Consider the following 15,380-nt stretch of genomic DNA (forward strand, 5'->3'; position numbering starts at 1 on the left):
TCATTTTGAACATTGCGGATTCATTTTTGCGTTATACATTGAAATTTGACCTGCTAGAACAACTAAGGCGTCAATGGTTTTCTTTAACTCAAAAGTTGTTGGTTTTATTTGTCCATTCCATACTTTGCCTCTTCTGTCTTTATCTCTTATCTGCCACACACATTCAGCAACTAATGAAACAAAGTTATCGTAAGTCTTAAACTCCCCAGATTTATATATGTCAGAGATGTTTTTATAAATCATGTCGCAATCTTTGTTCATAACTTTATGGTTGCAATGAAAACCAAGGAATTCATAATTTACTTTACGTATGAACTTCTTTATTTCTACTGAATCAGTAACTTTAACTTCAATTTCATCGAATTCAGGAATAGTTAGTTTTTGTTGCTGAATTTCAGGCAATTTAGGCAAATGGTCTATGATATCTTGCATTTCATATAGCTCCTCTCCATTTGTTTCATCTTTCGCACTACAGTCTAAATTACTTGTTAAAAGTTCTTGCTTAATTCTTTGTATTTCTGTTTCAAAAGTATATGAAGAAGGAATAAAGCTTTTCATCTCTACCAGCATTGACGTAGGATTCATGATTAATGAATTTGGTGCCGTAGTTGTGGACAGAGTCCCGCCGTTCGTGGCTTGAATTGTTGTTGTGCCGATTGTTGAAATCATATCTTTTATACAAAATAAAAAAATAAAAATAAAACTAACTTTATTTCTTCTGTCTTAAGGAAATTCATGAAAATTCAACAGGGTGAAAAATGAGGGTAGAAATTAGGTGAGATCTCACCTCTTCACCTAAAATATATTTTTGGGTCATTTACACTCATTACGATGAAGAAGTCATGACAAAGCATTTACGCTCATGTTTGACAAAGCATTTACGCTCATGTTTGACATAGAGTTTACGTTCATTACGATGAAGTCATGAAAATTCATGAGGTGAGAAATTAGGTGAGATCTCACCTCTTCACCTAAAATATATTTTTGGGTCATTTACACTCATTACGATGAAGAAGTCATGACAAAGCATTTACGCTCATGTTTGACAAAGTGTTTACGCTCATGTTTATTTCCAGGACTGTTGTCTAAATGTCATGTTGTCTCATTTTTTCAGAGAAGTTAATTAACCTGGTGACATGGTGACATGGTGACACCTTCAGTTCTTCAAAAATAATTAATTATTGAATAACCTAAAAACCATTAACGATAAAATATATTTTTGGTCGTTTATGACAAAAATAAATGGTTCATTTACTCACAATATTTTTGTACAAAACAACCCCAAACTTTTAACTTCTTTTCTGCAGTTTCTAATGCTATCTTAGCGAGTTCATATTCTCTAAATTCTCTCTTTAAATCTTCTTGTTCCCATTGGTCTAGTTCGTATGGAGAATCTCTATAACCATAACATATCTCACGTTCATGTTCTAATTGTTTTTCATGCATTTTTCTAACTTCTTGTTCGAACAAAGGTTTAGCATTCTCAACTGTATCTTCGAGTTCTTCTTCATCTAATTTCTCATGAACTTTCTTGTCTATGGAGTCCATAATTTTTCCAACTGCTATGCAATATTTTGGAGAAGCCCACATTGCTATATAGTTTATAAGTCTTGGGTCTACATACGTTCCTCTAACCTGTTTGATTTCATCAGGAATTCCTGCATGAATTTTGTATAAAAAGCAACCGCCGGAATTCGGACTGTTGCTATATTCTTCACAAAATGCCTTATAATACTCTTCCCAGGACTTATTTTCCAACAACTTTCTAAAGTCTTTCCTAAACTGCTGACACATCTTTGTTGCATTAATGTAACCATCCTTGTCTCTACGTAAGACTTCAATACCGTTATAAGTGCCTTTTGTGAATGTTTCACCATTAGATTTGTTCGTGAATGTTTTTGCTTCGACCGACATTACTGTTCTTACATACAAAATAAAAAATAAATAAAAATAATTTTAAAACTAACTTTATTTTTGTACTGCATCAAATTTCCTGTGTTGTTGTCAAAATGTCATGTTGTCTCATTTTTTCAGAGAAGTTAATTAACCTGGTGACACATGGTGACGTGGTGACACCTTCAGTTCTTCAAAAATAATTAATTATTGAATAACCTAAAAACCATTAACGTAAACATGAGACTTTGTCACCGGACTCTTTGAGTCACTTAACGTAAACATTATTTCTGCAGTTCATCCATTACTTCATTACCTAATTAATTACAGACATAAAATATATTTAGTTCATTCGGTAAGCCTTAACCCAAAGGTCTAGGCTCAAGCGCGTTCAATGAATGCGGTACCATGCGAACACAGTCACAAATGGTGGCATGTAATCTTTACCCGAGCCTGTTGGATTTGTTGTGAAAGTGTGTGAATGATTTCCTGCGGTTCCACAGAAAATACTTGTGCTTGAATCTACTGGGTCAGTTGTGATGTCATATCTATTCATTCCCTGTCTATCCGAACCTGCTGCAAGATTTATATAACCTCTTTTTGTTATTGAATGTGAATGATTTCCTGTTGTGTTTGTAGTTCCTGTATGAGTGTGTGGTGGAAGGTTTGCTTCTTTAATTTTCTTCGAACCTCCTGTTTGCTTTGAATATCTAGCACAGTATAAGAATTTATCTACAATCTGCTTCCACATACCAAAACCTAAAACTGTTGATGGATTTGTTGAGTTCATTGACGTATAAATAGAACCAACAGGATATAATGTTTGAAGTATTTCATTTTTCATGCTTGTAATCACATCATTTACTTCCGACTTCTTTGCATAATTTTCATCAACATATGTTTTATCCGCTTTAAGGTCTAAACATCCTGAAACCCATCCTGTATCGGCTTTAGTTTTTAAAATCTTTGATGTCCATTCATGATACCATTCAACCCTTTCTTTAATTTCATTATCTTTTTCATCAACATAAACCAAATTTGCCTTCTTCATTAACTCACTATCCACATATTCCTTATCCGCCCTCTTCATTATGTCATTTAGGAAACCTTCTATGAATTCCTCATTTAAATTAAATCTTCCAATCTTCAAAACTTTAGGAAATGCATTTAATGCGTAATATCTCTGTTCTTCTGGTGGAATTGATGTTATATCATCCGTTATTCCTTTAATTTTTGAATTCATAAATAAAATTTCTTTTATATTTGATATCACTGCACCACCTTTGCAAACGAATTCGAAACGGTCATTTTTCAATACTATCTCCAAATCTCCATATTTCAACATTTGCGTTTGTTCTGCCGTCTTCGAATTATATGCATATATGGCGTATGTAATGGTCTGAAGGACCTGGGTGCTTTGTGCCTTAAGTTGTTGTGGTTGCTGTTGTTTAATCATTTATTATGATTTAAAAATAAATATTTAATCCGTTATCTCATCAGCTATTTTTTCTATTTGAAATTGCCATAATATTTCATTCATAAATTTTAAATCACAATCAAATAGGTCAGTTATTCTAAATTTAATATTTGATAAATCTTTTGAATGAAGAATAAATGAATTCCCGGATAATTGAAACGGATATGATAAAGAAAATGTGTTTAAGTTGATGGATAAAATGTTTTGTATTGATGGGTAAGAGTTGGGGTCTAATGTTTGATGTGAAAATCTCATTGGGGTATTAACTTTATCACATTTGATTAAAATGAAATTGGAACCAGTATCAGAATACAAAACATCCCCAACATCTTTTTCAAAATTTAATATCCCCAACAATGAACGAAGATGAGGAGTACAAAATTTAATTTTCAGCGGGAATTTAATAAGGTTATTTATTTCATCAAGTTCAAAAAGTTTATCAGGTTTTGATTTAAAATTTTCTTCATACCATACGATAAATGATTCATTTAAATAACTTAAAATCATGTTAATATCCCATTTCGTTATCACATTATTTATATACATATCATACGTTTTTTCATGGTCATCTTTAATAAATGATATATAATCTGAAGGGTCTAAAAGAATGGGATTAAATTTACCACTCACAGAAACGAGAGTAACATTATAAATTCCGCTAACTGTTAAATTTAATTCACAGTTATTATTCGAAATAATATTGATAATTGACATTTTTATTACGATTAAAAATATGGTAAAGCGTTATTTTCCAGTGATAAATAAAAACTAGAATAAGATTACCTCAAGAATTCATAAATTCAACGAATAAGAAATTCATTCATGTTATAAATTTTAGTGTTTTCAGAAAATATGAGTCAATGTCATATTCATCAACAGGTTATATTTCACTTCATTCAAATTTAGTTCAATCAAACCCATATAATGACCATTTCATAAGATTTTCAGATGGTATTAAAAATGTAATTGATAGATTAAAATATGAACAGATTGACAATATCGAATTTTTGGAATTTTGGTTTAAATATCCCGATGGAAAAAAGATTGAAGTTAAAGATAAAGCTGATACTATAACAAAAACAATTACAATGACCGATCCAGATAGTGGGGAACAAAAGAAATAAAACAAACGATAGAAACTGGTGAAAGGTCAATTATTATCGATTATGATTCAAAGGATTATTATTCGATAATGTTAATGCTTGAATATTAAATAGCCTTAACAAAGAATTTTTCAAGTGATATTTTATATTCATCAACTATTTTATTATAAATATCATTATATGTTAAATGAAGTTCAGTTGTTGTTCCGTTCTTTGATATCTTAATTGTGCTAATATCCTTTATAGGATTTATTTTTGCAACTGTTCCGCAGCATGAAACCTCATCATCTATGAAAATTGAATCTTAACGTCTGAATCTTGAACATCACAAAGAATGGCGATAATGTGAATTAATGATTCATAAGGTAAAATAATTAAACGGATTGGTCAATTAAATTTATTATTGAATCATAATTATTAATTATTATATCACGGTAAATTTTCATTAATTCAGAATTAATGTCTATTTTATGGGTTCTCGATGTTTGATGAAAGAGGTGGGGGTATGTTGGATAAGTGGGAATTTCAACAGGTTCTTTACCGGTTCAGATAAAATGATTGGGTCTCCATTCTCATGGTTTTCTTCATTCTCCTCATTCTTCGGTAAGTCACGAGTTAATAAATTTGGTTGAGTTGCTGACCTTGTTAATTCGGGCTAACATTAACTTTAACATTTTGAATAATTCGTGATTTATCATCATTTACGTTATAACCAACCGTAATCTCTGCTTTTGCGTTAGTGTTCTTTTGACTAGTGAAACGTCTTCTCATTTATATTCGAATAAAAAAATATATTTAAACTTTTATTTTGCTGGAACTTTTGAATCTATTATTCCTGTATTTGTTCATGAAGTTGATTTTTAGCATTTTCATCGAAATTAATAGACCGAATATATTCATTAATTGCATTCTTAATCATCTGATTTCTCAAATTTTCTTTTATCTGATTCCTTAACTAAATCATAAGTTAAACCACGTTGCTGATATAATGGTTTCTTAATTAAATCTTTGAATGCTTGAGATAAAGCACCTGATGCAATTCTTGCTACTATAATTGGTTGGAATTGCTGTTTAAGTTCATCTTTAACATTTGCGAAAACTGGATCGAATAAAGCAACTTTAAAGAATTTCTTCGCTGAAATTTCAGGTCTAATATTTGCATATTGACCATCAAACTGGTTAGAATATCGTGGTAATCCATCCGGTCCCTCTTGAATAGCATTTAATTCTTCATTGAAATAAGAATATGGATTATGACGGTATGAATTAATTGGACCATTTTCACCTTCTCCAATGTATTGTTTAACAGCTTTTCCATTTTCATCAAATTGCATAGGATAACGTTCATTATATGCTTTACGTTTAGAATAATCAGATATAGTTAATTTGTAACCATTTATGACTTTAATATTACCTTGACCATCAGTAACGAAAACTTCATTTATACCATCGGTTTTCCATTTGGACCGTAATGTCTGCTTCGTGTGCTTCCCAATTTGGACCTTGACTTTTGGCATATGCTTGAGCTTCTGGTAATGTTAAAACGTTTCTCATTTGTTTAACATCTTTTTGAAGACCAGCAACAATATGAACTAATTCTTTCATTCCATCAGGAACTTTCATAGTTTATTATATGCACCCTTTTGTTTGTCCTTGTTTTAATGGAACCTGTAGAAGATTTACCATTTCTGTCATGTTTAATTATAAATAAAAAATAAAAATTAATTATAAAAAGTTAATCAAATTTAACACTCCTTTATTTAAATCAACTATTATTTTTCCATGTTCACCTAATTGCTGATATTGTGTGTAAAGTTCATTAATGCTCATTGGTAAATTCACTTGATAAAGCATAACGTTCAACTGTTGACGACTAAACCACTGAAAATGAAAAGGTTGATAGATTTGATTTAATGTTTGTGCTTAATGCTTTGAAATATTGAACAGCCATAAAGAATGAACACTGAATGTGTCGACATTGAGTTAATAACTGATTAAAATATGATTTCTCATTTGTTATTAGTTTTGATTTCACTGCATCATCTAGAAAAATGAGTGAATGCAAAAATTCTCTATCAAAATTTGAAATAGAAGTGTTTTCAAATAATTCATCCCGTTGTTTATCAATAATTTTATCCTCTAATCCTTGCTTCTTGATTGTATTATATAATTCTTTATACATTAAAAAGTTTTTTAAATAATCTTCTGCTTCTTCTTGTGATAAATAAATAATTGGAATTTTGATTAAATGCTTTAAAGATTCAAATGTATCATCTGAAGGTGAACCTGAACGGTTGATATAAATTAACACATGTGAATGGGGGAAGTGTTAGCAATAATGATAATTTGTTTTAATATCGTTAATGTTTTACCTTTATTTTGTTTACCAATTGCTGCAGTGATTGAATTTAAGTAACATTCAGAATATGGAATTTTCATTAATTTTTCCTTAGATAGAGCATTTCTATTATCACTCAATGCTTCATTAATCATATCATCTACGTATGTATTATATACTCCCGCTAATTCTTCATAAGGGGTGGATGAATTTAAATCCATTTAATCAAAAATAAATTTATAATTTTAAACATTTTCTATTCATCAATATTTCATCATATGAACTTCTATACTGTGGGGGTGTACCTGTTGGATGATATTTCAAACCTTCATCCGGTGTCCATGTCCAAATACGTAGTCCTAGTAAACCAAACCTGAGGAGGATTTGTCACCTTTGAACAGTAAGTGTCATTTACACCCTGAATGATTGGATAAGCTTTCACTTGTACTGTAACTTGTGAGTTGAAAGTTTCTAATCCATCAAAGAATATACCCGCTCCATCACGTTGAACTGGAATAGTGCATAAGAATGAAGTTTGGTCTTTCCATGTTCTAGCTAATGGCGTGCCATTATCATCATTCAGTGGTCTAGTTAATGAGTCCTCATATTCTTCCGTGCATTCATTCACTCCATCTAAATCAGAAGCTTGAAGCATACGTGTAAAGAATATGTCGCCCACTGTGGTCATCGCTTGATCGAGGAAGTTTCTGGAATCTATAGTGACCTGAAGGCCTCGAAGCATTGGATTTTCTAAAACTGTTCTTTGCATTGCATTCTTCGGAAATGTTAACACAACATCTGTAACATTATGAAGAGCGTATGAGAAATCTGAGCTAATTTCAGGAGTGATGCAACCTCCATTTAGTGAACGAACGTCAATATGTTGAGCTGGAATCATGAATGGATCTTCCTTACTGAATAAACGTGGTATTGCTTTAACTGATTCTTCAATTAAACGTATCCTGGTGTAATGCATTTATCCTCTAAAACTTCCATCTTTGTGCATGAAATAATAACGTTATCAACTGTTGCGTCAGCAGATGTAGCGGCTAAGCTTGTAATTAATTTGGTAGGAAGTCCGATTTGTTTGGAATTTGCGATCATATTTATAAACATGATTCATAATCTTTTCATAATTTTCATCAGTTATCTTTTCATAAACGTAATTTTGTAAATCAGCAACTCTTAACGGGTCAACCTGACAAAATACTAAAGTATCCCTGAAAACATAATATTTAAGAATGATTTCACCAAATGATTTAGGATAATCATCGAACGCCTGAAATGCTAACAAATCATTTACCGGAATAATCATATCAAAAGTGATATCAACTTCTTCATTTGCGTTCTTGAAAACTTCTGAAGGGTCAATATATTTACCACATACTGAGTTATCATATTTTGAACATTATTATATAACGAATGAACAAACTTTTCAACTTTCCTTTCTGATTTTGGTTTATATGTTGCAAATGCGAAAGATTCACGGGCGCAATCCATCTGAAGATAACCGGCATCACCTCTTTCGGTTTCTACTTCTAATTGTTTAAAGCTTTGATTTGATGATTTGTAACCAACGAATAAACGCATGCATTTAAAAGCGGCATCACATGTGAAAGCTTTATTTGAAACTAGAGTTGCTTTAACTTTGCGTTTAATATATGTGTCACCTAATTGGTTACATCATGAGCCGGATTTTGTAATTCTTAAATGAGTTTGTTTATCATCAAATATGGAGCATCAGAGTCATAGCATGAACTTTCAAGTTCTCTATAATATCTTCTACCGTCATTCTTTGCGAATATTTCATTTATCTTTTCGAATGAATGAAACACATTTCCATTAATCGGTTTAGTGTTTGGCACCAAATAGTTAGTCGTCATTTATTAATAAATAAAAAATCAAAATTAAAAGATGAAAATGAATTTTTAATTTTAATGAAATAATCAACTATGGCTGCAGGATTCTTTTAAAAAACTGTGGGATAAAGTAAAAAGAGGAGCGCATAAAGTTTGGGAAACAATGAAGAAAGGAGCAAATTGGATATTTAAGAATAAAGAAGCAATTAGTGACGTTGCTGAATCAATAACACAAAAGCTGCCCCAATAAGAGAAATATTAAATAAAGGAGAAAAAGTTTATCAAAGACTTCAACCGATACTAAGATAAAAATAATATTTATTTATTTTTCCACTATCTACCTCCTATTTTATTAAGTATTCCTTCAGCAATTCCACCAATTGCGTTACCTGCTTGTGCTCCCATCGCCGGATTACCTGCTTTAGTACCTAATACTCCACCTATGATAGTTCCTGCCGTTTTCGCTACTGGTGCTAAAAAGTTTGCTACAGGTTTAATAATATTTTTATGAACCCAACCTGCAGCTTTCTTAATTCCATCCCATAATTTTTTAAAGAATCCTGCAGCCATTTCTGATTTAATATTAATTAAAAAATATATTTCATCACTTATATTCTAATTTTTATTTAATGATAAATGAAACCTATTTTAAAAATAAATGAAAATGTTCAACAAAAAATAAACGTTGTTAAACCAATTACTGAAATAAAAATTTTTTCATCTGTTGAAGAATTTAATGACTATTATGCTAATAATAAAAAATTATTTGAAGAATTGACAACATGTAAATTGAATAAAATGTTTAAAGTTGATGGATTCAAAATTTCAAAAATAAAGGGGGTGGTTAGTTTGAAATCTATTCCTCAATCAAGAATCACCTCATTAATGAAAATTGATGATTTAACAAAAAGAATAGAAGAGATTGAAGAAAGAATGAATCAAATAATTGATTTCATAAATTCAAATAATCATTAGTTTCTAATTTCTTTTTCTCGTTTATGAGGTCTTTGATTATGACTCCATTGATTCCATTCAGGATTTAAACAATGTTTAATTAATCGCGGAATATCTGACATCATCTATATATAGCTTCTTTTATAAAAGATAAAAAAATAAATTATTTTAAAATTAATGTTAATTTTTTAATGATTTATAAATAAATATATTTTAATGCATCGTCTATATATAGATGTAACAAAAAAAGTCACACACCCCTTCCTATCCTACTACTTTTGTTTTTGGATGTTTTGCGAAACCAAAAAAAAAACTATGATATACAATGTGTGTGTAAAGAAAATACTTTATTTACTAGTTAAAAAATCATTTGGTATTGATCAAGTTATTTTTTCTGGATAAGATATTATATGGATAATTGGATAGAAAATACAATTATATAATCTTGTACCTGGTTTAATTAAGCTAATTGTCATCAGAAACTTGTAATTTTTATGAATTTTGTTGCATGCTAAGTTCGGTCAAAATGTAAACCTCTCAATTTTATCGTCGGGGGAAGTAACTCAATTCCTTCAAAATTATTCTTTAAATATTGAATTTAAAGTTATTTAATTTGGATTATAAATAAATAGGCTAATACAATATTTAAAAATGAGAAAAAATAACTTTTCAAAGAACTTTTCATAATCTCAAAGAAAATTTTTTATTCAATAATTATATAAATTAATTAACATTCATAATGAAATTGGATTTTTTTATAAAAAATTGGTCCTACTTAACTTTTTGAGAGAATTTGGCTTTCTCGTAAACGAAAAAGGGGATTTGACGGAGTCAAATCCCCGCTCACAAAAAGTGGACTTTACATGTCAAATTTTATATGCATGTAATGTCCACTTTTATGAGTTTTAGGAAGGAATTGGAAGCCATGAGTTACTGACATTGCATCAGTATCTCATAGCCTCCAATTCCTTCAAAAAATGGGAGAAACTTTGTCCGAATAGTTTAACATTCGGACAAAGTTTCTCCCATTTTAAGAAGGAATTGGAGGGTAAGAGATATACCATATGAATGTATATCTCTTACCCTCCAATTCCTTCTAGAAAGTGTCCAAACTTTGGGTTAATTGCAAAGTATTAACCCAAAGTTTGGACACTTTCAAGTGGAGATGGAAGGCTTTGGGGTATATATTAATACAATATACCTCAAAGCCTTCCATCTCCACTACAAATGTGAGAAACTTTGTCCGAATAGTTTAACATTCGGACAAAGTTTCTCCCATCTTTCAATGTAATTGCTACCTGTGAGGTACTGACTTGAAGTCAGTGCTTCACAGGTAGCAATATCCAAAAATTTAAAAACATTTTATCAGTTCGTTAGAGAACTAGAGCCTCCTAGGTACTGAACCAGAATCAGTGCCTAGGGGACTCTAGTGATCTATATAAATCTGAGAAACTTTGAGGAAATTGTTCGACATTTCCTCAAAGTTTCTCAGCAATTTAGCGAGGAATGTTCGTTATCGTGTAGATATTTATAATATATACATGATAACAAACATTCCCCGCTAAAAGATGTAAAATCTTATAAGAAATAATTGCAAAAGAATAACAAATTGCAACAAATTTTATATGAAACTGAACCTTATGAGGTAGTGATTCAAGATCACCGCCTCATAAGATTCAGTTTCAATCTCAAGTATCTCAAAAGTAAGGCTCTATTTTTTGCCATGTAAAGTGTCACTTTTTCTATCCAAATGATAAGTTATTCAGAGAAAGTTTCCCAGCTATCAAGAGGGAATTGTTCCTTATGAGGTATATATTCATACTGTATACCTCATAAGGAACAATTCCCTCCTTAAAACGAGAAAACTTGTTCGAAATTGTTTATCATTTCGAACAAGTTTTCTCGTTTTTAATAAGAAACTAAAAGCTATGAGGCACTGATTATATATTAGTGCCTCACAGCCTTTAGTTTCTAATAGATAGCTGGGAAACTTTCTCCAAATGATAAGTTATTCAGAGAAAGTTTCCCAGCTATCTATTAGAAATTGTTCCTTATGAGGTATATAGTTATAATGTATACCTCATAAGGAACAATTCCCTCATTAAAATCGTAGATATTTTTTACTTATTACTCATGCTTTCAAAATCACAATCCTCTGAAAAGTTATTTTTTATTAAGAATTTAGAATTTTGATAAATACCTTTTTTCAATTTGATATAATACTTATATATTTTCAAAAAGACATTTTGAAAAGATATCTCAAAAGTTCTCTGAAAACCTATTTTTGATTAATTTTGAGAAATATCCGTATTAAATTAATCAATAAATTCATTCAACACTACTTTAATTTTTAAATTCAAAAAATTATATGTGCTTCTTAAAATGTCTCACAAAAATTTTATTATAAAATTATATACAATATTAAAAATCCCACAACATTTTTTACTTTACATAATCGTACTTCCTCGACGATTAATTTCCCCTCAATTCCTATCGTTGACCGAACTTAGCATGCAACAAATTTCAGATTTTCTTTTCATTACTGTTTTTCTTAATAGGTCAAGTTCTTATTTACGTTATAAAGTATGATATTTACAAATATCAAGTTATCGTGTTTTTTGAGAAATTATGAGAAACAAACAAAAATGAAAAAGATAGGAATAGCAATGAATAGTGATGTGGGTATAGAAAATGTAAGAGATATGAATGCAAAGCAATCAGTATTTAGGACATTGACCATAGATTTCGAAAAAAAAATGCTGCATATTGAGCGAAAACTATGATTATATTATAAGGCTGTCATTTAAAGCATAATGAAACTATTCCCTTTTCATTTTAATCGAATAAGATAGTAAAGATTTTTGAATTAGCTAGAAACTGATGAGATGTTTTCACAAATCAGATTTTTAATCTCTATAATGCATAATTCACTCAATATCTCAATTTTGATATTGCGAGATATTTTTGCTATCGGTTTCGCAATTTTGACACAATAGCAAGAGGGTTCTATAAGCATTATTATCAACGTAGAATCTGAATATCATATCAGAAAATGTCGCAAATCTGACATTTATCCGACCAAATAGCAAAAATAATTGAATACTTTTCGCAAAAACTTTAAAAATCGATAAAAATATGAAATATAGATATTAAAGAGACTTTTTATATAATATTCATAAAGATTTTCCAAAAATATGATACCGCAAAATTAAAAAAGTGACGTCTTGAGTGGAGTCAAAGGTCGAAATTGCTAGCTAAATGTTTTTTTAGCGAAATTGCGTATTGTACGTTTTTTTCGCAAAACGAAACCCTTATTATTTTAAAATATTGCATTTTCTCTAATATCTCATTTCTAATTACAATAAAATATTTTTGAAATAACCTATCCTTCAATTTTTTTATCGAGGTAATGTATTAGGAAATTAGTTATTAACTCCAATTATAAAAATTAAAAGTTTTCAATTTCTTGGTTATTGAATTTAATAATGTTTAATTCATAGCTGCACTCCAAAAATCAATAAATATTTCATTAATTGTTTTGCTATCAAATATTCTGATAACCATCTAAAATTTGTATTATTCTCAAATTTTTGAGAATTTATCTTCTCGCTTTTTCTGAATATATATTTTTGAATTGTCAGGAAGATAAATAATAGGAAGGTTGCATGATAGTCAAAATTATATATTAAAAATCATTAAATAGTTTTATGTCTAAACCATTTCCGAAGAATAATTTAGATGATCGACAATCTATCGATATTCCCCAATACATATGCAAATAAGAGATTGGATATGCTAATAATCAGTACCTTTTAGCTTTAACATCTTTAGAGTGGCAATTCATTTCATCCCAAATTTAAAATGTTGTTTATTTCATTTACTGATGGTATAATCTTTTATAATTGTTGCATGCATTCTTTGATTCATCGAAATAATGTTTGTATCTTTCCGTGATTTATTCTTTTTCGAAATTCTTCTAAATGAACTAATATTTTGTTAAATATCTTTTGCAGTACTTTCAACAGTGTATAAGCTATTGTAATGTTAATCATTTATCAAACCAAAATGTAAAATGAAGTTATGGGAAGCAATTAAGGGTGCACCCGTATGTACGTTTATTTGAGAGGAGGAGGATTACCCTCTCAATTTTGAGGGATTCGTTAGTTTATTTTCTCGATGAATATGCAATAAAATTTGATTTTTACCTTATCAATATACTTCATATAATATACACATGTTCATGTAAAAACTTTTTTCCAAAATCCTCAGGAATTAAGGGATTTTTGAATTTTAAGAATTTTTTTCGAATTTTTTCGAAAAAAAAAAACATTTTCAGAACAGCCTTAACGGCTAAGATTTAGGAACAATGTTAAGTATCAAAAAGAAAGGAGGTCTGATATAGACAACATATATCGTTGAAGGTTGAAAAAATCTCTAATATTTGAGCCCAAAATTTCAAATTTTAATTTTTTGAAAAAAAGGCCACCCGTATGTATGTTTATTTGAGAGGAGGAGGATTATATTTTTGAAAGGGTGAAACATTATGAATATGTTAATTATATAATAATATGTATTATTATAAAAAAGAAAAAATAAAGCACGTTAAAATTTTTCTTTCTTGATTTTTTACAAAATCTACTTAGAATTATGCAAAATATGACTAAATAATTATAAATTTCAGTTAAATTTTAATTTTGATAAATAATTTAAATTTCAAAATATCAAGTTCAGTTCGACTATGTATGTAGTAATTCCTCAATAAAGTGCCAAAACCCTATTAAAATATATGAACATTTTCAACATTTTAATGTTTTTATTTAAAAATTTGTTGGAATATGAGCTTCAAACAATTATTATGTAAATAAAAATAATTAAATATATGTATTTATTCGTATTACAACCGTAGTAAGTCGATTCTTCCTTTCTTCTACTGAGATTTGAATTTGATTTTGAATTGTAAAGAGATTCAAAGGGAAAATACTAGCGGATAAAAACTACCTCCATGAAAGGGTCATAATGGAGTCAAGTTGTATTTTTTGATATTTTTTGCTTTTCGAGCCTAAATAGGTAGCCAAGATAATGCCTAAAATAAGGTTATAAATTCTGAAGTTTACATGATCCTCTCGTGTGCACCCTTAAAAGAATTCATTGAATTTTTTTATTTTTTTCTCCTTCTAAATTCCTACAACAACCACTGATCCTCCAATTATTTATACAGAATATTCAACAAGTACTCATATTGGAGATGGAGAAAAACAGGCTATCTCACTGGATATTGAAGGAGAATTAATCCTCCCTGAATTTATCAATAGTAAACCTGTAGTTTATATAAAGAAAAATGCATTTAAAAACTGTAAAATCACCAGTATCAAGGTTCCTGATTCTGTTACTACTGTTGATGCTTTTGCATTTAATAATTGTTCGATTACATCGATCACTTTAGGTACAAGCTGCACCTCCATATATGATTGTGTGTTTATGTATTCTTATGTAAAATTTGCGAATCTTTCCTTAACAAAAATTATAAAATTTACGGGAAGACTTCATTTTGCATACACTCCGTTAGAAGAGATCATTTTTCCTGATTGTATGGAAATAATATCGCACTTTTTTGCAGGTTATTCTCTTCTCAAAACGTTTACGTTTCCTAAAAATTTCAAATCATTAGAATCTGGTGCCTTTGGTGCCCTTGAATATCTAAATGAAATCAAAACTAATACACCTGAAGTGATTATTTTTAAAGGTGTAGCATATTC

The 15,380-nt window shown here is 29.6% G+C and overlaps 4 protein-coding genes across 4 annotated transcripts, besides 4 other annotated features; all 4 read right to left on the reverse strand.

The window, feature by feature from the left end:
- Positions 1-669, reverse strand: TVAGG3_0675460 (organellar and viral DNA polymerase type B; the record flags this gene model as incomplete). The annotated part of the gene is made up of 1 exon (XM_051242554.1): positions 1-669. One exon carries the CDS (start codon positions 667-669, stop codon positions 1-3), a length of 669 nt encoding a protein of 222 aa, XP_051089141.1.
- Positions 1-6,906: part of a mobile genetic element that runs on past the window's edge.
- Positions 1,252-1,914, reverse strand: TVAGG3_0675470 (uncharacterized protein; the record flags this gene model as incomplete). The annotated part of the gene is made up of 1 exon (XM_051242555.1): positions 1,252-1,914. One exon carries the CDS (start codon positions 1,912-1,914, stop codon positions 1,252-1,254), a length of 663 nt encoding a protein of 220 aa, XP_051089142.1.
- TVAGG3_0675480 (keratin-associated protein family) lies at positions 2,285-3,349 on the reverse strand (the record flags this gene model as incomplete). The annotated part of the gene is made up of 1 exon (XM_051242556.1): positions 2,285-3,349. The coding sequence occupies one exon, from the start codon at positions 3,347-3,349 to the stop codon at positions 2,285-2,287; it is 1,065 nt and encodes a 354-aa protein (XP_051089143.1).
- Positions 6,907-9,003: 2,097 nt separating the features above from the next.
- On the reverse strand, positions 9,004-9,240 carry TVAGG3_0675490 (N-acetylmuramoyl-l-alanine amidase family; the record flags this gene model as incomplete). Its single annotated transcript, XM_001320445.1, has 1 exon — positions 9,004-9,240. The coding sequence occupies one exon, from the start codon at positions 9,238-9,240 to the stop codon at positions 9,004-9,006; it is 237 nt and encodes a 78-aa protein (XP_001320480.1).
- Positions 9,241-10,424: 1,184 nt separating this feature from the next.
- Positions 10,425-11,364: a mobile genetic element.
- Positions 11,365-11,373: 9 nt separating this feature from the next.
- Positions 11,374-11,724: a mobile genetic element.
- Positions 11,725-13,719: 1,995 nt separating this feature from the next.
- Positions 13,720-14,759: a mobile genetic element.
- Between the last annotated feature and the right edge of the window lie 621 nt (positions 14,760-15,380).

This window comes from Trichomonas vaginalis, chromosome III (assembly GCF_026262505.1).
Source record: "Trichomonas vaginalis G3 chromosome III, whole genome shotgun sequence".
NCBI lineage: Eukaryota > Parabasalia > Trichomonadida > Trichomonadidae > Trichomonas > Trichomonas vaginalis.